This window comes from Diceros bicornis, chromosome 11 (genome assembly GCF_020826845.1).
Source record: "Diceros bicornis minor isolate mBicDic1 chromosome 11, mDicBic1.mat.cur, whole genome shotgun sequence".
In the NCBI taxonomy this organism is placed as follows: Eukaryota; Metazoa; Chordata; class Mammalia; order Perissodactyla; family Rhinocerotidae; genus Diceros; species Diceros bicornis.
Genome location: NC_080750.1, coordinates 2,915,309 through 2,939,294, shown reverse-complemented (window position 1 = coordinate 2,939,294; position 23,986 = coordinate 2,915,309). Strand labels below are relative to the sequence as shown.

The following is a 23,986-nucleotide window of genomic DNA, read 5'->3' as shown; positions in this document are numbered from 1 at the left end:
AAAAGGATGGTCCATAAAGGACAACCATGTCCTGCAGGAAGTATGGGGAATGATCCAATCAAGGACAACCCTTTGAGTTGAGCTCTTGGAAGGTTCAGTATGACCAGGGATGAGTGATGAGCTTTGGGATATGGGTAGCATCAGATTAAGTTAAGTGGTGAATTAAGGAATAAATTAGTGGCCAGAAAGAAGGGACTGTGTATGTAAATTACTCTTTCAAGAAATTTACCAAAGAAAGAGAGAAAATGTCATTGGCAAAATTTTAGAGACTTTGTTAGAAACTCTGTTTAGAGACTTTGTTTTTAATAAGAGATTTTTGCAAGGGAAAGAAAATTTGCTAGTAGATGGGGAGAAATAAAAAAATACACTGTCTCTTTTTAACTAAACTCTCACTAGTCAAATTCAAGAAAACAACTTATTCAGGTAGCTGGGCAAACTTTTACAAGAGAAAGGAAAAACAATTGGGGGAGGAGTTGTCTGTGGAGCCTTAAAGAGAGAGGTAGGGGGAAAAAGACCTCTTTAATGCTAGATGGGCAAAGCTATATTTATAAAATATATCTCTTTGTTCATTCATTTATTAAGCATCTATTACAGGCCAGATGCAGTTCTGGATGTTGGAGATACTGTCATAAATAAAACAAAATAAAAAATCCCTGCCCTCATGATGCTTATACTTCAGTGAGGAGAGAGACAATAAGCAAATAAACAATTAAAATATATGGCTTGTCAGATGGTGAGAAATCTAGAAATAGAGAAAAATAAAGTGTAAAGGAGGTGAGGGAGCAGTCTAGTGGGGTGTCAGGGATGCCTCAATAACAAGGTGACATAAGAGCAGAGACTTGAAAGAGAGGAGGGGCTGGGCCACCTGGCTCTCTGGGGAAGAGCCTCCCAGGCAAAGAGAAGAGCCTGTGCTGGGCCCAAAGTTGGAGGACACCTGGTGTGGAGGAATCATAGAAAGGAGACCAGTGGAGCTGGAGCTGGAGCTGGAGCGAGTGGTAAGGAAGAAATACAGCGTCAGCTCATATCAAACAGAAGGGGCTCAGGCCCTCGTGCTGAGTGAGACAGAAAGCCAGTGGACGATTTTCAGCGAGTAACTGACAAGGTTGAAATTCCATTCCAACAGGCCCACTAGGGCTGCTGTGTTGAGGATCAAGTGGTGCAGGAGAGTTCTGGGACGCAGGGCAAGGATGCAAGCCTTGGAGCAGTGCAGACGTTGAGAAGAAGCTGGATTCTCAAAACAATTTGAAGATAGAGCAGGCTGGATTCGCTGACGGATTTGGAGTCAGGAGTGAAAGACAGGAAGCGGGGTCGGCTCCAAGGTCTTGGCCAGACAAGTGCCGTTGCAGACTTGCCATTCACTGAGATGGGAAGGACCACTGTGGAAAAGAAATAGAATAGCATTTGTGATATTTGTTGAAGATCTACAGAGGATCATCCCTACCTATATGGATTTTCACAGGGCATACATATCTACTGGGACCTTTTTGAATTGGATTGAATTGTTAAAATTTTGCAATTCAAGACATATTTTCCACTATGATTACTTGTATGATCGCCTATAAAGCACTAACACAGAGTACGGTGCATAGTAAACATTCAATAAATATTGTTTTTGTAATACCAGACTGTGTTAACAATGTTGATGCTATTTCATAGTCATCAAATGTTCTGTCTAGATACCTAGATTGTTCTTCTCTTTGGAAACAAACAATAAAAGGAGGTAATATCATAATATTTCTGTAATGCAAAAGAAAAGCAGACTAATGACAAACAGCCCCTCGGAAATTGGCAATATTTTTATTAGCTGTGACAGATAGCTTGTTAAAAACAAACACCAAAACAGAATTTTGTTTTTAGGTGATTTCTTTCATTCTATAGATGAAAAACCAGAAGCCCACAGATGTTAAACGATATGTGTGAAGTCTACATGCTAACTGATGGCCCGGTCAGGACCGGGACCCAGAGTCAGTCTCGCAGTCCTCGGCATCTTGGACCACAATATGTTATCTCCTTTATTTGAATCCAGAAACCATTTGTACAAAGATTTTATGTGTTTTCAAGCAACTGCTCTTATAGTCATCAGAGCAATACAGGGTTTGTCTTTCCCCCTGATTGTTTGTGCCTGTATTTGATATATGGGCAGAAAATAAATAGAAGTCATAGCAGTGTGACCAGAGCTGTCACCTTTTTAACCAAAGTAAAAAAAGAGTCAAAACAGCCACCCACCCACAGATCAGAGACCTAGAAATGTGTGAGTAATTCAAGTCACCTGGTACCATGGGCTCCGCAGGTGTCTGTAACATACTCCCTTTGCTAGTAAATGGTTTCCTGGTGTTTCATTTGGTCCCAGTGTCACTGCATAAAGAAGGAAATCTCAGACATCAAAGGAAGAAAGAAGATTAAAGGATCCCAGCACTTGAGAAACAAGACATTGCAGCTCTACCGTTTACTCTCCTGCGAGGCTCCTCCTCACTCAGCCTCAAGCTGAGTGACCAGGAGAGCACACACAGATCTGGTGGGCAGATGTGGGAATATATGTTGGCTATATTGTAAGTTGTCATCCATACACATGTACACACAGGGGGAGCAAAGAAAGTGGTTTTAACTTGATGCTAAAACACTGGCATGAAGTCATGTAGAGATCCAGGGCAGGAGGGATGCCCCAATCATGCTTTTAAGACCTTTGGGTGCAGGTAGACTAGGACCCTGGCATGAAACCTGATGGGTATGGATTAACCTATGTGTAAAGCTCTGCCCATAATGTCAATCAGATAGGGTGCTTCGTAGCCGTCTATTTAGAAGTGCCTCGAGAAATACTAAAGAAGCCCTAGTCCCTTGATTGTTAAGTGAACTCATTCATTCAACATTTCATGACCATGCTGTGCAGGCACCACTCTCTGTCAGACCCATGAGAGGAGACGCCTCTGGTTCTGGCCTTTTGGAAAAACAAACTTACATGGTTTAGTAGTTTCCTCAGACATGCTGGAAGAGATAATAAGTTTAGCTATTTATAGGACTGAGTTTCAGCAAGAAATAAGATTCTAATTTACATGGTAGTTTTTAAGCTGACCAAATGCTTTCACCCACATGTTTTCATTTTGATGTCGATCCATCCAACAAACCTGTGAGGTAGAGAAAGCAGACACCTCCTGTAAGCCTGCTTTGTTTAAATGTACAACATCCCTGATCAAATTAGCAAAACCTATAATTAGAAAATAGAGAGCAGGCAACTCAGTATAGCACAGTGGTTCTCAAAGTATGTTCTCCGGACCAGCAACATCGGTACCACTTGGGAACTTTTTAGAAATGCAAACTCTCAGGCCCCACTCCAGACTTAACTGAGTCAGGAGCATTGAGGCTGGAGCCCTGCCATCTGTGTTATAACATGTTCTCTACGTGATTCTGCTGTAGGCTGAAGTTTGAGAACTGCTGTCTGGTCAAGAGTTCAGAGTTAGAAAACCTGGGTTCTGTTTCTGGCTCGAGCACTTCCTAACCACAGGTCACTTAACAGTGGCCGAATAAGCTCCCTACCTGTAAAGCTGAAGTTAGTGAAGCCTACTCAAACTGCTGAATGGGTGTGGGGAGTGGTATCTTGGAGTGATGGAAACATTTTGGAACTGGGTAGGGGTAGTGGTTGCACAACACTGTGAAAGTACTAAATACCACTGAATTATTCACTTTACAATGGTTAATTTTATGTCATGTGAATTTCATATCAATACATTTTTTAAAAATGCCTACCCAACTCACCTCCCTAATCGGATGAGAGAACGTGTGTGAAGGTTCTTTGCCAATCAGAAGGCACTATACAGACATGAGCTTATGGGAAGGCTGCTCAGAGAGTAACTATCCTTTGCTACTTTTATTTTTGCCAAAAAACAGAGAGCCCTGCCATGTCAATTAGACAGGCATTTAGCAAGTGTTGCCAAACAATGTGACATTTTAAAGAAAACATTTTATGTTTACAGTACCTTTCCAAGTAGCTGTCATGGGGTGAATCTGGGGTGGGCGGAGGGGAACACCAGCTGTAGCTGATGTGCTTAGTACCAAGAGAGAATCTTAAGCCTCAGGTCATACATACACCCGGTTATTCCAAAACCAAACGAATAAATAAATAGAGACTCCCCATACTTAGAAAATTTTCACTCAGTCTGGTGTCCATTCTCTTTCCCTTGTTTGCCCATTCCAGGATAATGGAGCTCCGGTGTGATCCCTGAAAAGATGGGCTGAGAGTAAGTGTACCGTCACTGCCCACAAAAGCAATGGTTTGTTTCTGCCCTATTAATATGAGTCTCTTGAGGGCAGTGACCATGTCTGATGCATCTTTACCACCCCTAAGACGCCCACATTGGTAGCGCTTCAGTAAACAGTCAATGGATGGCAATGGCTCAAAGTGGATGCTTCCTGTGGGCTCCTGGGATAACTTTCACTCTAGAAATTTGAGGATCAGAGGCTGGAGCACTAACGTATAAATCCAAAGAACTCATGGCTACCTCCGTGTAGTAGATTGTGAATAATCCAGCTTGTAGAAGCTCAGAAGTTTACTCACACTACAGAGGTCTTGTCAGCCTGAGACACCCTTATCAGAGGTTGGCTTTCCAGCCTCTCCAAGGTGAGGATGGAATCAAGAGGAGAAAATTTTGATTCCATGTTGTTAGGATGCTTCCTGTGCTCTATGAGTGGAACCAAGTGATTTCAGATTATGTCTGGAGGTGGCTTCACCTTGAAGACTGGTTTTAGAGTTCTGCTTATGTTGCAGGAATTCTTTAGTGTTTTTTATTTAATGGAAATTTCAAATATACACAAAAGTAGAGAGAATAGTATGAGTGACCCCCACATGCCCATCCTGTAGCTTCGACAATTTTTAACTCACAGCTGATCTTGCTTCCTCCACATTCCCCAACTCATCCCCACTTCCTGCAGATCACCTTAAAATAAATCCTGCACATCATGTTATTTCATCCACAAATATTCCAGTTGTTTCCTTAAGAGAAAAAAAGTTTTAAAAAATAACTGCAATACTGTTATCAAAACTAAGAGTTAACAATAATTCTTTAATATCATTAAATATCCAGTAAGTAGAATTCCTGAATGCTTACAATTTCGGAAATTATCAGGGAAAAGTGATTACAATTAAAATTTGTGATTCGTAATAAAGACCAGTGGTTGGTCTTTATTTGTCTGTAAAGTGACACATTGATAACATGCCTAATCAAATTGCGAAATCGTTTCCTAAAAAGCACATCTTCGGGGTCGGTCCAGTGGCGCAAGCGATTAAATGCGTGCACTCTGCTGCGATGGCCTGGGGTTCGCTGGTTCAGATCCTGGGTGCACACCGACGCACTGCTTGTCAAGCCATGTTGTGGCGGCGTCCCATATAAAGTGGAGGAAGATGGGCACGGATGTTAGCCCAGGGCCAGTCTTCCTCAGCAAAAAACGAGGAGGATTGGCAGATGTTAGCTCAGGGCTGATCTTCTTCACCAAAAAAAAAAAAAAAAAGCACATCTGCAAAATATCTGTAGTTTCCAGGATGCTGTTGTTTTCAGGGTCTCATGAAAATACATGCAGTTGTAGAGAAGCTCCAGCCACCGTGGCATCTATTAGCAGGAGGAGGCTTTTTGGCTGGTGAGATGGTGAATTTAAGGATCCACGCCTGGGCTGGCTTTATGTGGAGAGTTACTGAGCTCTAGTGAGAAATGTGAAAAGCTCATCCTTACCACACCCAGGTTATGCACCCAAATTCCCAGACAATTTTTGTATTATTTTCAGCAGAGTGTGTCCTCAATGAAAACCATGCTGCTCTATCACTGAAAACACATTTTTGCCTGTGATTGGGTATTGGTGGAGGACTCAGCAGTGAACCAGCCAGACAGCAGGACATGGGTGTGCATGATTACCCCATCTCTGTACATCTGAACATGTTTATCTAACAATGGAAAGATTCGCCTGCAGACGTTGCAGGGACATGGACGTTAAATAAAGTTCTCCCTAGAGTGCTCCAAACATACGTTGGCAGTTGTGCCAGAGAGAGTTAATACCTAAGGAGTTCACTATTTTGAAGACAAATAGCTCTATGTACAGTTGCTGTTAAATATTAATATTAATTATTATTATATAATCAGTAATTGGCTGATTACTCTTTTAATCGATTCATTCTGTGAAACTGTGTTTTAAAGATCTGTCATTTCTTTTTGGAAGGTTCCCAGAAAGCAGGACTGGACTTTTTTAGCAAATTTGCTGTTATTTACTAATGTCTCTATATAAGAAAGTCATCCTAATGTTTCTTGGAGTCATCATTTGCAAGTTGTAAACAGTTTTTAACGTACCATTTATAAAAGTACAGCTCTGATTCTCGTTACTCTGGGATGAGCAGTCTTATTTGAAGAGCTCATTCTTGGCTTTTCCAAACCGCCCTGTTTAAAATCCCAGGCAGAATTTGGTCAGTGCGCATTAGACAGTGCTGTGCTCAAGGAGGGGAGATGAAAAGCAGCACATGACCAGGTCCTTATGCTTTTGATCTGCCCTCAGAAAGGAGCCTGGCTGGTGGTGGGCTTTGTAATAAAAATCACTTATTCCAACATTAATGTGGAAACGACTTGTTTTGTGAATAAAGTTCTGGTGATCTCATTTAAACCCAGGAAATGTTATAGTCAGACCGTAATCCATCCTGTGTGATACCTGCTGTGCCCAGGTGTGGCTGTGTCGCCTCCTCCTGCAGAACAAGGGAGTCCAATCACTCTGGTCACTCGGCTGTGAAGCTACACCGTACAGGGGTCTTAGGGAGACCTAACCTTTTCAAACACACAGCGACATCCCTGCCTGGACTGAAAACATGTAGCTTAGGAAATTTGACCTAGAAGGTAGAGTTCTTATTTCTTGCCTCTTTGCTCAGGCAACAGGCTCACATCATCTTTCTACAAATACCAAATATGAACCTAGCTTAGGCTGAATAAAGTCCTTTAAGTTTTTAAACTCAGGAGCAGGGCCTGAAAAACATATGGGTGTCTAAAATTCTGATGTGTGGGCATATTGAGGGGTGTTGAATAGACCATGTACAAGAATCATAGACATGATGTAAAGTGAATTTGGTTCAAAACCTAGAAACACTGTCCACAGTCTTTGTAAAAATTGACATGCCAATGAAATTAAAGTAATTTAACATGGCTGGTGAGAACCTTGTTTTGCTCAATTTGTTTAGAATCATGAACAAGTTAGACATCAAATAAATGATTTGGTGTGGCATTCCAGGAGGCAAGATTTAGAAAAATTTCTTTAGCTGTAATGTACTGGTTGCTATATTGCTGTGACTAAGGTGTATCAAGAAATTGAATCTCTTAATATTCCACCTACGTAGTCCCAAGATGTTTAAAGAAAGCCATCATGATGAGGCCAGCCTGGTGGCACAGGCAGTTAAGTGTGTGCGCTCCGCTGTGGCGGCCCAGGGTTCGCCGGTTTGGATCCCTGGTGCCCACTGACGCACCACTTGGCAAGCCATGCTGTGGCAGCGTCCCATATAAAGTGGAGGAAGATGGGCACGGATGTTAGCCCAGGGCCAGTCTTCCTCAGGAAAAAAAAAGAGGAGGATTGGCAGATGTTAGCGCAGGGCTGATCTTCCTCACACACACACACAAAAAAGCCATCACGAGTTATTCACCTTCTTGCTTCTTGACAATAATACCTCATACTGGTGGAGGTTAACTAGGAATACTCTCAGATATGATCCACCAATGAGAAAAATATTGAGAGACAAAGGCAAAAAAGTTAGAAAGAATTATTTGGGATGGAGTGTCACCAGCTTCATCTGATCCTCAAAAGTACCCAGTGTCATAGTTTCCACCCACCCATAGGCTTAAACAAGCCCCCCAGGACCATTAGGAAAGAGGAGAAACACAGAGACATTGCTGCAAATGGCTGTGGCAGAGACCACTGATATCACTTAGAAATGCAAGCGCCTACTTTTCACTTTAGATAACTTGTATGTGAACAATCTCATCCCCCCTAGGAACGTAATGTGAAGGACTGATGACAGCACTTGCAAATGTGAATCTGAGCCTTCACATGCAACACTTGCAGCCAAGCTGCCGTCTGGAAAATTCCTCATCAACTAACGTCCTTTCTTCTTGAACACATATGATGTCATTAGCTGTGTAGTCGTAGGTTATAAATGGTGTGTGTAGGACTTCACTGAATTTTTAAAATTGATTGCAAAATATATCCAAAATCACCTCTTGATTTTCAAGTTCTTTATTTTTACCATCTTCTGATGGGTACTTATGTGAGAATTTTTGCCAATTCAATGGTACAAATTTCCAACCACTATTGCAACAAAATCTCCTCCATTAATTCATTACTGGACAAAATGTGGAATGCTAAATTACTCCAGGCATTATGTGACCACTGGGGATACAGAGATGGAAGATGATTTCCACAATCAAAGAGTATAAAGAAAGCAGGTGAAGAAGTCAGCAGAGCATAATCTATATCATGGTATAGACAAGCATGTGGTAGTGGCAGGGTGCAGGTTCAATGGGACATCCAAATCAGCTGGGAGTGAGGAGTCAGCCCGGAGTTTTCCCCAAAGGGAAGTTACTGGATATAATCTCTGCACGATGAGTAGGAATTATTCTGATGATGAAGTGAATGGAGGGAAGGTGTTCTCAGCAGAGGAAAGTGTTTGCACGTGCATAGTCACGAGGGAGTATGGCTGACTGAGCGATGTGCAAGTAGCCCTGTGTGGCTGGAGTGTGGAACGCAAGCGCAGGGGAGGCAGATGGGGATCACAGGCCGTGCTAAACACAAAAGCGCTTTCTGCTCATCCGTACTGTAACGTGGACGCCTTCTTTGGTTAAAACAAACAAAAACAAATGGGACAGATTTCAGATATAGCATTCCAAACAGTTCTAGAAATACTTTACTGTTGGATGTGAGGGGAAAAAATTTGAAAAAATGTATAGGATTAGAGATTGACCCTAGCAAAGTTGTATAAAAACTCTGTTAACCATTTAGCTAGTGAATTTTGTTCAATTTGTTGCCTAGACTTCTTATTAACCAAAATAGCACTCAAGTTGTGTGGGGGCAGGACAGATCTACCCCAATCCCTGGGGGATCCTTGCTTTCTTAGCCTCACTCCACTTCTCTTTCCCACTGCCCCTCTCCCATCTCACATTTTAAAGCCCCATATTTACTGCAAAGTCTGCTGGAATGTGAGGCCAGACACAGAGGTGTTAAAAAGAGTCCAATGCCAGTACGTCAGGGGATTCTTAGTAGCGAACAACGGCCAAGAAAAGAAGCAGCAGAAATACAGAGGAGCATACTCTGCACAGTCTGGAAGGACCAGTGGGGTGGAGGGGAGGTGACCTAAACCTGGAGACATGATTTCATTTTTTTTCATCTAGTAACAAATCATCTGACCTCTGTCGCACTCTTGAGAATGTGCTAGTCAACACGCCAAACCCGGTGTCCTAGGATGTGAGTGGTGTGGGGGACCAACATCTTTAATGTGTGTTTTCTGGGATCACTAACACGTTATGCTGTCACAAGATGTACACATTTCTGAGGCTGAGATTTGAACACGAGGGTCACACAAACCAAAGGATCTTTTACGACTCTAAATTTGAATGGTAACATTTCATATTTTCAAGCAATATTTATACAAGGCTTAAAGTAGTTCTTAAACAGAAGTTAAAAGTCTTCTCACTGCAAATGAATTTTGAGGATTATAGTTTGCTGTGCTATTTTCTGTTTTCCCAACCGTAAAAGAGCAATCTTTTCAATTTATCAGCTTCCATCAATTGTTTCCTCAAAATCAGAATAGAATGTGGTGAGTGGCCATTTGACTATTAGTCCAGCCTAATTCCCGGAGGAAATGAAAGAGAATTAAATGAGATAAGAGAAGCATAAAGTCTGCAGGTTCTATGCTAAATGAAATCAGCCAACAATAGACATTAGCTCAATCAAATAATTGTTGGAACAATGGATTGTTTATATATACATAATTTGAATGTTGCATTGATAGTCTGATTCTGCTAATAAGGTGACATTTGTGAAACAAAAGAGAAAATTTTTAACCAAGAAACTTCCGTCTGGATTCTTGACACTATCGCATGAAGCCCTGACTCTAGGAAACCCAAGTTCTTCCAAGCCTTCCTAATACGAAAACCGTGAGGCATAATTAGCAAAGAATAAGAAATTTCACTTTGAATCTCATAATGTTAGTTCTTTTTAAAATTTTATTAATTTTAATAGATAATACATGCACCCAGTTTTTAATGGATAATACATGCAAATTATAAAATGTTTAAAAGGGTTTACGTGGAAACTAAATTTTCCTCTTTTCTCTGTTCTCAACAACACTCTCTGCCTTCCCCTGGGTGAATTCTGTTACATATTTCTTCGGTATACTTCCTGAGATAATGCAAGATAACGCAAGATAACTTATGCACATGTGTGTATATACACACACACACAAACATATATATATACACACAGACATACATCTTCACAGGATTCTCATATCCTCATTTCTAAACCCATGATAAGTGAAAAATGACTCAAATTCATATAACATTTAAAATTCACAAATGTTTACATTTGGCCTCAGAGATATTTACCAGCATTGTCCTATTCTATAATCATAAAGAAGGTCTTTTCCAAACAGCAATTTGAAAGTATGTTATGTTTTCCTCTCTACCTGGTCGTCAATACTTGAATTTTAAATGTGATTTTCATTGAAAAGGGAAATTTGATGCTATACAAAAAATAGAAAATAATAAAAACAGACATCATCTATTTATCATACTTGATATGGAGAGGAAGAGTACTTGTTTTGAAACGACTCACAGGATACAAGATGCAAAGAACACTGCAAAACTCTGCGCTGCCAAGAAGACACAGGTGTATGCCACATGAGGCCATGAGCAATCCAGCCATCACGGGTGTGTTGACAGCTCTGAGTCCACACTGTGTTTCTCCCAAAGTGCACTGGTGTGTTTGCTATGTGTTACTTTACTTTTTCATATAGTCTTAGAAATTCTCAAGCCCACCCCTAAGCACAGTGGCTAAGTACTGGGAGTGCAGATGAACCCTCCTGGAAAGAGTTGCTGTTGTCAGTGAGTTTCTCACCTAGACTCATCTTGATGTCAGGGAACCACTCCGCACTTAGACCCAAGTCTACCTGGGAGATGATATCGAGTCCATATCACATGAGGACCAGACATTGTCTGTATGATATACGTATGGGAGGCATGCCTAATCTTTGCAACAATTCTGTAGAGCAGTGTTTCCCTATCGTACCTTATCATATGATCACCAGAATGGTATTTATTAAAAATATGAATTCTTAGACCACTTCCAGTCCTACAGAATTAGAGTCTCTATGAGAAGGAGTCTGTGAACAAGTAGTTTTTAAAGAAACCCTGTGAGATTTTTAAGATTATGTAAGTAGAGAAACACTGCTGACAGTAGGAATTATATCCATCTCATCAAGAAGGAAACAAACTCAGTTAAGTAACTTGCACCAAAAAGTTAATTGTAGAGGCATAATTCAAATTGCAGTATAACTCCAAAATTCTTCCTTCCATGTCACCTTTCTGAAGGTCATGAAGATCAGGCAAATTTGTAAGACTACAATGAAAATTTTATATTAGAGACATTCAATCTTGGATGTGGAAGAAAACTTGAAATTGCGTAGTTTCTTCCTCCCGGTTAGGATCATTATACTCAAACAATCACAGGATTATAAAAGGCTTTATAATCATACTGGAAGTGTAAAGGGCTCCAACCACTGCTGCAAAAGCTCTCCCAAGACGCTGCTGTTGAAGCACAGAAGAGAAGGGTTTTGTCCCATATGTTCCAAATGAGGGGGAAATGGGGCAAAAACAAGAAAAAATAAAAAGTAGGTAAACTAGGTAGTTAGATTTCTCTAGGTGCTGAGACCATATGGGAAGCGTTAGCTCTCCCCATTTACCCAGCGATCAATAGCAGTAATACATATGTTACAGTTGAGAATTCAGTCCGTGTTCAAGGTAGAGTATTCCCCGGAATCTCCTTTCTGCTTATTGACATGCAGAAAACAGCGTGGAGCAGCCCAAGTTAGAGAGGGCCTTGTCTTCATTTCACAAAATTATTGTTTCTTAGGATCTAAGTGAAGCTTGAGAACACTGGGGAGGTTAACGGACCACTGGCAGAAATCCATCCTTTCTAACTTATAATCCAGGCAGTATTAGTAGAAATTCTCTCAGCTCTGAACTTTTACATAAAAAAACAAATGTCTAACAACCTTAGCCTTAAAATGACCATGTGTAAAAGGTACTCGAAGGTCTCCATGGTGTGCACAGCATGAATTGTTTTAAGGGAATCAGTTTCCAGATCTTTGACTTCCATGGTTCTTTTTCTTAAAATTATCTGGGAATATGCCTGTGTTTACAAGTCTTTTGCCATTTTATGGGGCAAAAAACGCAAACCATCACACATTCTAAATCTTGAGAGACCGCAATAGCCAAAGGTACAAAAACTTTTTTTGGATGACAAACTAAAGTAGAATTTGGAATATTGGTTTTAACAAAGATATTTTTAATGTTTGATCAGGGCATCCTAAACACACACTAATTCTCTTTTCACTAATTCTTTAAAAGTGAAGCTTTCCGGTTGGAAAGTTCTGGATGCAAAACATTCAAAATAGTTGTGACGATTTGTATATTTTAAAATTTAACTGAATGTCTTCTAAAACTCTCTAATTTTTTCAAGGAAAAATACCCACCGATAGACATGTTGTGATTTATTTTAGGGTCAGTATGCATTGATCAGTAAGGTAGGTAAATCTATTTTATCGATTCATGTCAAATTACTATGAACTTCATCTTATAAGGTGTTTAACATATATAATATTAACAAAACAAATTTAGACTTATGCTGAAACATTTTACGTGTCAAATATATGAGAGGCTATATGTTTGTCAAAACTATTTTAGGGGTAACAGAGGCAAAACGTTTGTAGATCACTGACCTAGTTGTAAGTGTCTGGATCACAGTTGGTTCTCAATAAATAAATGCTGAATAAATAATTATTGAATATTGAATGAGCACCCAAGCAGCTGCCTTGATGAACCAATGGCACACATCTAGAACATCACAAAATATCTGAACTCTTCCCCTCAAATTTAATATAGCTCAATCCTCCTGGCTTTGTGTTCAGGAATCCTTGGAGATGTGTCTAGTACACCCTTATCCCCTGGAGGAAATTGTGGACAGAGAACAAGATCAGATTTCGCAGCCTTTGGCACGCAGTGTATAACTTCATGTTGACCAGATTGAGGTCTGTGTCCCTGCACCTCCCACTTGCAATTTTAGCGTATGATTTTGAAATGACCACCTTAAAGGGTAGCTTACCCTGCATGTTCATCAAAAGATAAATTTATCATGTGGAATGTCATGACCAGGGAGATTAATCTTTTCTCTAAGGACCTACGGGGAGCCAGTCTTATCTGGTTTCCCACGTGTAATTGCCAACCTTCTGTTGTGCTCTCTTTGAGACCCCAGACATGTTCTGGTCCCAAGCCCTGTGCTGCCACCTCTCTCCCTCTGTCCACTTGCCCCAAATGTTCTTCATTCCCACAGCTGTGTCTTCCCCCTGCAGGCTTTCTCCTGCCTCTCCAGCTGATGACGATTTTTTGGCTCCAGAAAACTTCCAAGATTGTTACAAACAGTGCTGGTGGGGCCAAAGGATTGTCCCTATTAAAACAGTAACAAAACTGGGCCGGTCTTGCAAGAATCTGGATGGGTGGCCTTCCCACATGAACACTTTTGTATGTTTCTCTCTTCTTCCCCACCCCGCCATCATTAAACAGGAACAAAGTCATTATTTGAAAACTTTGGAGTTAAACCAAGGATTTAGTTGTGACCAAAGGTCTGTTCAGTAGTTAGTGCTGCTGCGAGACCAGAAACACTTTTCCTCCTTTCCTTTTTCTTAGGGAGGTGATTACTTCCTTGCTGCATTTGCATGTTCTAAGGGATGAGCAGTAACTGAAGAAAAAGAATAATTCTACCCTAAATCTAAGTCTCGAATTAATAGGCCTTTTCTCCCTGCAGTTTTGAGAATAACCGAAAAAAAAAAAAAAAAAGCCTCAGTTCAAATAAGACGCAGTTACATTTCCTTTTATTTTGTTCATTAGAATATTGTTTAATTATCATGATTTGCACGATTGGCTTTTGCTTATAACTCTGATTACATTGAGTTTAAGTGGACATGGAACTGTGGTCAAGAAACGGAATGAGAAAATGCTGTTTACAGTCTTGTCGGTGTTTTCCGCGGTTGTTCTTGTCTTTCCAGCAGCTGCAGCAGGACGTGCTGCTGGTATTTGGAGGCTTCTAGAAAGAGAAGAGGCCAAGTTTGCTTTTCTAATCTGTAAATTCAGCACGAGGTCACCAGGCAGAGGCCTTCTCTGTGAGTGTGTGAAACAATCACTGTTACTTTCTCTTCGACACCTTGCAGTGAGCCCTGGCAGCCAGGCAGGGCTCCGGATCCCCGAGTTCCCTGCCGCTGGGCACATGTGACATTTGCAGAAGTTACTTAACCTCTCTTCACTTCATTCCTAAAATTGTAAATAATGATTCCAAATTAGCACAGAGTAAATGGACTTAAAAAGAAAATGCCTTATACTAAAAAGAAATGCTCATTTCTGATAGACTTTATTTTCAAGCTTTGTCCAATGTGTTCATTCTTTTTTTAGTTCATGTCAGGGTTGTAATGATAACTGGCTCTGCTATTCATGGAAAGCTCTCTATTTTTTAGCCTAGAAAGTGGACTGGGCACAATTCCTTTGTTTGTTGGCCTAATCATGGATGATTCTCACACATTCTTCATTTATGGCCCATCATCTGCTATGATTTGATGTCTCAGATGAATTCATCTCCTGGTTGTGACTGAGGCTAAGTCATGAATGGTTCTGCACGAAGGCAAGCAGTCCTGGATGCTCACAAGGCCGGGTTTCTGATTCGGTTTGGAACATTTCAGTATGGGTTGGGCGTACTAAGGTTTCTCGCTGATTCTTTCACTTGGTTCCCGGGTTCCACACTGACTATCACTGCTCCTTAGACTGTTCACTGGAAGTCAAGTAAATGAAGAGCCATAAAAATCCACAGTTAATAATTTCCAAAGCAGATAAAAAAAAAATCAGTCTTTTTATTCATTTATAAAATAAGTACCAGGGAAACATATCATTGTTTTTGTTAAATGGAAACTTAGACTAAGCTACTCAAATTCACTTTTTTTTGTCACAAAACTATCATCAAATGGGACAGGAAGAGCCTTTGGAGGCCAAAATAAAGATCTTCCATGGGACGGTGTCTGGATGGCACTTTTTTAATGGATGTAATTTCCTCCAGTGGTCTGCTGATTGCCGTAGTCGTCACTTCTTCAGGACCCTCCATAACTACTTTAACCAAGTGCTTCTGTCTCTCCACCCCTCCCTGCCTCCCTTTCTCCTCTACTATGACACCATTTCCGGAAACGTTAAAGCAGTTAATGTAGGGAAAAAACAATAGCAAGCCGCAGAGCCCTCAAGCTCTAGTTGAAAATGCCTTGTTTAAAACTCTTTACTCAAAAATAATGCATTAGGCTGAAAACACGAGAATTGTTATTAATGGATCAAATCCATATTTTCTTATGTTCTGTGTTTTCTTGCTAATGGTTATGCCTGGGAAACCTTATGGCTGAGTAGATCCTTGCTGGGGGACATGGATTTCAGAAGGTAAGGCATGCCCCCAAATATCACTCACTTTCCCTGCAACCTGCTTCCATCAATTTCTCTCATCCTTAGTTGATTTGATTCATATATAAAGGCTGTTTATTGGGGCCAAGGGTTTCATAAGCATACTAGGAGCTGTGTAATATAACCTCGCATTTCAATTATTAAAATTTATGTTTTTAATTGTTAAAGAATTCCTCTTAATATTATGTTCTGGGATTCTATTCTAAGTACAAGTTCACGTTAACAATAACCTTCCATTAAAAAATATTTCCTGGCCCGGCCCGGTGGAGCAAGCAGTTAAGTGCGGGCACTCCGCTGCAGTGGCCTGGGATTTGTCGGTTTGGATCCCGGGCGCACACCAACGAACTGCTTGTAGAGCCATGCTGTGGCCTCTTCCCATATAAACTGGAGGAGGATGGGCATGGATGTTAGCCCAGGGCCAATCTTCCTCAGCAAAAAGACGAGGATTGGCAGATGTTAGCTCAGTGCTGATCTTCCTCACAAAAAAAAAATATATATATACATATATCCTGCCTACCTTTTCTGCTTGCGTCATTTCTATTTCAAGCCAATTAAAAGATATGTTGGAACATAATAAACTACATATCCTCCCACATATTTTCTCTCTTAGACAAATGAGCTCCCCTCTGAAAAAACTGAGAATTTTACCATAATCCCATTCTAATAGAGGACTACTGTGTATATTACTTTTTGTGATAACATCTGCATCAAATATTTTCCATTTCAAGTATTTTCCATTTCAATATTTTCCATTTCCCATCGACTGAGAATGGAAAGATGATGATGTGCCTTCCACAATTTTCTGCATAAATGAACTGCTACTTTTAGCAAACAATTTTCTTTCTACCATATAGACTATTTTTTTAGGAATGGAATCAAATATCATTCTAAAGTCGAATCCCTTAAAGATTTGTTGTTTGAGTTGTAAATTGCACATGATGTTTTGGGTGGCATGTGTTTATTTCTGTTGAAGGAACATGTCCTATTTTTGAGGAAGGAAAAAGACTTGTAAGACATCAAATGTTTCTTGCAAAACAATTTGATGAAATAAATGTTAATGAATCAGAAACATGTGAATTGTATTTCATTTAAAATTAATGGGTTCAAATACAAAGGAAGAGAAGTGCTTGGGGGAAGGAGTGTGGCAAGGCGGGAAGTGTTTTCATCAGTATTGCATTCTTGAAAAATGGCCTAATACTCTGAATTCAACCTCATTCTCTCTTAAACCTAATGACGGAGTTCCAGAATGGGACAGTAATATGCAAGTTCATTTTATAGCTTTATCTGGCTCCAATTATAATGTACACATCAAACATTGCCACTGTGCAATCCTTCAAAAGCACTTTCAATTTGAAGTTAGTGGTTTTTCTATTTTCTTTTTGTAATGATGCTGAAAGTATATTTTTTCCCATAGAACAGCATGTGAAGTTTCCAGCCTCATACGTCAGCTTCATATTTATTTCCCCTTTCTCACTGAAGACGATCAGATCTAAATGGAAAACACATGGGGGTTGAATGTATACAACACGTGCGGGAGGAGGGGGGCTATGGAGGAAACAGAGAGAGAGAGAGAGAGAGAGAAGGGGAAGGAATAAGAAATGCACACAGAGTTAGGCCCTTAAACCTCATTTCATAAGTAAAACACTCAAACCACACTAATGATTTGAGTCACAAAAATTTTATCCTATAGTTTATATCATTTATACTTGCTTAAAAACAACTACATAGCTTCTTTTTATTTATTGTATATTTCAATTAAATGAATAACCATGTATTACTCTGAAAATCAGAAAAAAAAGAACTACAAAAAGAACAAAAAGACTCACAAATAAGTCTCCCTGTCAATATCCCTCAAAATAGGAGTAAGTTTGAGGTGTGCTGTGACATCTCAGCTTCTCACGTCTCAGTCTCTGAAAACAGGGACATTTTAAGTGTTCCAATAACTTCCAAGAGGCAAGGAGTACAAAACTGGAGACTGTATTTTTATTTTTTGAGATAATATATGACATGCTTATGTAGCCTTCTGAACATACACGTGGCAGAGAAATGTATCAACGGAAGCCCCTTCTGTATAAATTGAGGGTGCAGCAGCGTGTAGGACTATTTTTGTGTGTAAGGAGCCTGTTGTTTCGTTTCCCAAGAACACGATGATGTAACTGGAGTTTAGCATCTCTCTGACCACTCAGAACTCTGCTGCTGCTCCTTCCCGAGTTTAGAACGAGGACACCGCTCCTTGATTTCTTTGTGCCAAACAGTTCATTGCCTCAAACTGTTCTGGAAGTGGTTCCCCTCTTTGCTCCTCAGAGGCAGGAATTGTGAGGAGTCACTCTTAAAATATTTGTTCCGTAATTGGGCAGAAGATGTGTTTTAGCTTCTAGCACGGCCTTAGTGGTTTTATTTAACCCTCCCCTCATCCTAGTTCAGCAGATGAACCACAGAGTGGCTAGGCTGTTTCATTTGCACCTTAAATCAGTGACAATACAACAGCTAAGACTGTTTCTGAGCACCCCAATCAATACAAAGTCTGAATCCTAACATCGTGTGTCGATGAAAATATATGAAGAGTGTCAACTTCATCATTGTCACCATCAACAATCAGTATTTATAGGTTCTCAGTTAAGTCAGTGTCACTACGTAGAACATTATTACAATGGTGTCCTTCCTTTGAGGAGGGACGTATTTTCCATCATGATTTACTGCAGTCGCTTTTCGTTAAGTGTTACAGGGTCTAATCTACTTTGCTTTTGGTGTTGTTGTCCCACTTCCTGACAGGCCTACCCTTGCAGCAGCGATAAGGAATGTGAAGTTGGGAGATACTGCCACAGTCCCCACCAGGGATCGTCGGCCTGCATGGCGTGTCGACGGAAGAAGAAGCGTTGCCACAGAGATGGCATGTGCTGTCCTGGCACCCGCTGCAATAACGGTAAAGATCACGCTCTGCGCTGGCGGGCCTCTTCCTTTGTAAGTGGGATGCCTGCCTAGCAAGTTAGGCGACATTCTCCTTAGACCACTGAAATGTAAGGAGCCTTTCTCAGCTGGCAGGGATTGGATCATGATTTAGATATGGGTAAGACTACCTCCCAAATGTTAGTTCCCCTGGGCTCTGATCATCTTCTGTATTTTGTAATCTATGCTGAGCTAGGATTTGTCCCTTGGAAGTGTTGCATATAATCACTAGATGTTCTGTTCCACTAAACACATAAGCGAATACATGCAAAAGAACAAAAGAAAGGAAACTGCTGTGATTTAGCCACACAGTTGTGAGTCTGTCTTCCAATTTCAGCCCAGTTTCACACCTCGATTCTTAGACTCAGGTGTCCTCCTTCAAAGGCCCCACCTTGTGGCACACTCAGATGTTGATGGACTGAGTGATGGGTTCTACCAAAAGGAGACACAGGAGTCTATTCCCCGGCCTTTCCATAAGCATGGCTTCACCCAATCTCAATGAATTCATAGGCAGACAATTCCGTGTTGATGATGAAATGAAGAACCTAAGACAACACATGGTAAAACCATTAAATAATTGCAGAAGGTGATCAGAAACATACACTCAGAAAACAACACGATCAGTCTCATGTTCCTATACTTGTTCCTGACCTCTGGGCATAGTCCTACTGGGAGTACCTTGGACAGGAGTTGATGGGAAGAAGACGCATACCATTAGGGCTATTTATGGTATAGACTAGGATTGTGTTGCTGGTTGAACCAAGGAACCTGGATCCTGAAAATGGATGTCTGGTCAATTTTAAAGTACTAATAGCTAATATTAATTTAATACATGCTGTACTGTGTCACTATTCTAAGCACTTCACACATATTCACAATAACTTAGCTAAATGAATTCTGTTTTTTTCCTATTTTTGCCCAGGGTCACTTGATCTTGAGAGAGACAAGATTCAAATCAAAGAAGCCTGGCTCAGGGCCGAACTAGTAAATACTCAGTCTCAATAAATTTGTAAATACATGAATGGATGAATGAAGAGATACGTGATAGATAGATAGGTGGATAGATAGATGATAGATAGGTGGCTTCATACCTCACATCGGGAGCATACTTGGCTAATAACCACATTTGATGGAACTGACTAAGTCTAACTGCTTACCTGGCCATCTCCAGGCATCTGTATCCCGGTCACCGAGAGCATCTTAACCCCTCATATCCCGGCTTTGGACGGCACTCGGCACAGAGATGGAAACCATGGTCACTACTCAAACCACGACTTGGGATGGCAGAACCTAGGAAGACCACACGCTAAGATGTCCCATATGAAAGGTAGTGATATCTGTAGTTCTATGTTTACTTTTCCTTGTTTTATAAAGAAGTAAAAGAAAAATACAGACAATTAATTCTATTGGTTTTTGAAAAAAATACAAGGGAGGTACTTTCATGGTGAGATTTTAACTGATTTATTAATTCTTTTTTTTGTGTGTGTGTGTGAGAAAGATCAGCCCTGAGCTAACATCCATGCCAGTCCTCCTATTTTTGCCAAGGAAGACTGGCTCTGAGCTAACATCTGTGCCCATCTTCCTCCACTTTATGTGGGATGCCACCACAGCATGGCCTGACAAGCAGTGCGTTGGTGTGCGCCCAGGATCCGAACCCGGGCCGCCAGCAGTGGAGCGCGTGCACTTAACTGCTACGCCACGGGGCCGGCCACCTGATTTATTAATTCTTAATTTTGCGGATGCTAGATGTTTCTTAGAGATCTTGAGTTGTTAGAAAACCTCTATTATGAGACTTGCAGCACCTGATCAAGCATGCCATTTTCTAAACAGTCCTGCTTTTTTACACGGAATTTAGAAGAAATCTCCTATACAAGCATTTCTGTCACAGATCAAAGCATAAAGCACTCTGAAAAGTAAATGGGAAAATGTCTGCTGACATGTCACTATCTCTCTAAGATTTTGAGTATTTTTCTCACCTTTGCAGATTCAGAAATTTTATTTCACTAAACAACCAGATAAACAACTAGATTCATAAACCAACTTAACAAAAATAATTGGGTTCCAGTGGAATTATGCATGGCTATAAAATCCCCTTCCTTGTATCAAAATATTTGGGAAGCCTAATCACTAATAGTAAAATTTGAACTTATGAAATTATTGAACCTAATTACTAATAGTAAAATTTTAAAAGCATGAAACATCTCCATTTTTAAAGGAGGCTTTTTGCAAGTGTAATCTCTGTAGCACTACTCTTTCCAGACATTCTGTGAATAAAAGTGCCTTGTGTTCAAGAGTTTTGTAACAATGCATCTCCCCATTTTTGGAACTTCATAATAAACATTGGTATGTTGAAGGCTCTGAGAAGTCCAGCAATGAGGAAAACTGGTTAACTCTCTTGAACACTGTATTTCCCCAGGTTGCTTGTCCACAAGACCGTTTCCCCACATTTTCGTGTTCTGCAGAGCTAGTTCCTATAGAATATCTGACCTCTTAGTCTGACCTGGAATACTAATGGTCACATGGATAGTGCCAGAGAGACTGACAATTATCTTCAATTATCCTTTGTCTACACTCCCTGAGGGACTAAGCTCTTTACTCATATCTCCTATTTCTAGTCCACCAAATTCACACACATTTGTTAGTACAGGAGTAGCCTTCTTTATTCCAATAGATATCTGTGCCACAGTACAGTTTCCAATTTGCTAATTATTTTTATATAATTACATGTGTAATATTCTGATGGTAACTAGAAAGAGATCTTATGTCAATGGCTAGTGAGTTCTGTCCACATCACACAGTGAGATTGATGACATCTGGGATGACAGAGAGCCTTTTAGAGCAGGGTTGGGACACTGCGGCCTTTGAGCCAAGTCTGTCCTGCTGCCTGTTTTTGTAAATAAAGCTTTATTGTAACACAGACGTGCCTGTTCGTTTAGGCATATCGGTAGATGCAATACAGCAGCAGAATTGGGGAGTTGTGACACAGATCATACAGTCTAAAAAGCCTAAAATATGTACAACCTGGTGCGTGACAGAGAAGTTTGCTGACTCCCTCTTTCTGGGTGCCCTTTGCTGACTTAATCCTTTTTTTCTGAATTAAATACCCAGATTTGTGCTTCCACGTGTTTCTTATGACGGGTTCTTGGTCAACCTGGGGCTGTCTGTCCTTTCTCTGCTCCGCCCTGTGTCACAGCTCTTTATAGACTGCATTTCCTGGAGTCCCTGTCAGGAGGCTTCTGGCCAGGTGGTTTTGGCTGTGGTGGGAGCCTGAGAGGCAGAAGAGGGAAAAAGCCAACATTTATTCTCCCTGCCTCAGGTAATATTTCTGGCAGAGCTGTGTCTCCATCTCCTTGGGGCTTCAGCTCCTGCCAGTGGGTCTGTTGGGCTTCTAGTCCCAGCCCGTGATTCCAGCCCCTGGGTTCTGGCATCACCTGCTCCTTTGGATCCTCCAGCCTACATGTGGTGGTGGCTTCCTGCTGTGCCACTTTACCACCGTCTGGTATTTCTTAGCCCTGCCACTCTCTGTTTTGAATACTCAGGGTTTCTCTCTTCCTGGCTAGACTCTAACTGATACATGGTCTTAGGAGTCCCTGAGAGTTTCAGCCTTCTTCTTGAATCAGAGTTTGTTTGCACCTTCCAAGAAAGTATCAAATTAATTTAAAAGCAATTCTTTTCATTTACTTATTTTTCACTCACCTAGTAAAAAAAAAAACACACAATAATGATCAGGGAAATATCTAAATGCAGACGATGACAAAGTAAAGAGAAGCATAGTCCTAGCTGTTCGTTAAACTTGATATTCAGACAGCAAATAATGGAAATAAACAATAATGGATTTACATGATTATAGGGACAGCCAATTGATATGAATCCAAGACTTTTCATTATAAATGGTGACATTATAGAAGATAGTATAAGTAAAAATATTTCATGTGCTTCTGATTGCAAAGTAGGATTTTTTTCTGAAGTGTCATGGTAATATCTTTTGGTCATCGTCTCTGCAGGGCATGAAGGAGACCCCTGCCTGCGCTCTTCAGACTGCATTGAAGGCTTTTGCTGTGCTCGTCACTTCTGGACCAAAATCTGCAAACCGGTGCTCCATCAGGGGGAAGTCTGCACCAAACAGCGCAAGAAGGGTTCTCATGGGCTGGAAATTTTCCAGCGGTGTGACTGTGCGAAAGGCCTGTCCTGTAAAGTGTGGAAAGATGCCACCTACTCCTCCAAAGCCAGACTCCACGTGTGTCAGAAAATATGATCACCTCTGAGGAGAAGCGTCATTAGCAGACCGTGAATTTGTGTATTTAATGCATTATCACATGGTGGAAAAGAGGATTTGGATCTCAGAAGAATGGCTAAAATAAGGAATGTGATGAGAATATAGATCACAGAAGGAGAGAAAGACAGAGACCTGAGCGGATGAGAAAGGGTGACAAACATAGTACAGCCAGTGTGTTTCCATGATGCAGCTTGTTTATGTAAATAATGTACACATTTGTGAAAATGCTGTTACTGAAGAAAAAGCACACCGTGAAAATTACTGACAGACACGTGTGACTTTCCAAGAGTTTAGGTTGTGCTGGAGGATCGGTTTCCTTCAGATTGGTGATTGCCTGTAAAAATAACCTAAAAGTCATATTTCCATTCAAAGTTACAGTTTAACAAAATACTCCCAGTATATCTTGGCTCTAAAACGTGAGAAGAGTCGTTCAGTAGGAAATGAAAGCATGGAGTGTAGTTAATTGGCAACACAGAACCACCTTTTAACTTGGAACACTGCGTCTACTGCTCAAAGGCCTTGGGAGACAAGAAAAAAAGGAGTCAGTATTTTCCAAATATTTTCAAAATAGTTGCAGGGCTTTTCTCAAGGCCTTTTGAGAAAAACAAGCTTGTTTTTCCTCAAACTGCTTATTTACAGTTTTCAAAATTTTGATTTCACCTATAATGAGTAAGAACTGGTATAAGACAAAAACAGTCCATCAGATTCTAAAGGAATAACGTTGCATCTCTCTTGATTGTATGCGATTCCCAACCTGAACATATTTTATTTTCCAAACTATACCAGTTAATTGTGAATAGCACAGAGCAGAATTTTCACAGGTTGCAAATATTTTTAAGATATCCAAAATATGTGGGAAACAAAGCTAATAGAGCCATCATTATTTTTTAAAGCTTTGGCATTCCCTATGTTTTGATAGATTTAGGCTGGTAAACACATGTATTCTTTGCACACTCGGCCGTACAGTAGGGAAAGCTGGCCACAGAGCTTGAGCTGC

The 23,986-nt window shown here is 40.6% G+C and overlaps 1 protein-coding gene across 1 annotated transcript in view; it reads left to right on the top strand.

The window, feature by feature from the left end:
* Positions 1 to 22,984, top strand: part of DKK2 (dickkopf WNT signaling pathway inhibitor 2) — a 100,138-nt gene extending 77,154 nt beyond the window's left edge. The window contains exons 2-4 of the mRNA XM_058549870.1: positions 18,540 to 18,690; positions 19,885 to 20,040; positions 22,718 to 22,984. Coding sequence (XP_058405853.1) covers positions 18,540 to 18,690; positions 19,885 to 20,040; positions 22,718 to 22,968 — 558 coding nt within the window. The 3' untranslated portion in view covers positions 22,969 to 22,984. The remainder of the gene's footprint in view (positions 1 to 18,539; positions 18,691 to 19,884; positions 20,041 to 22,717) is intronic.
* The last annotated feature ends 1,002 nt before the right edge of the window (positions 22,985 to 23,986 follow it).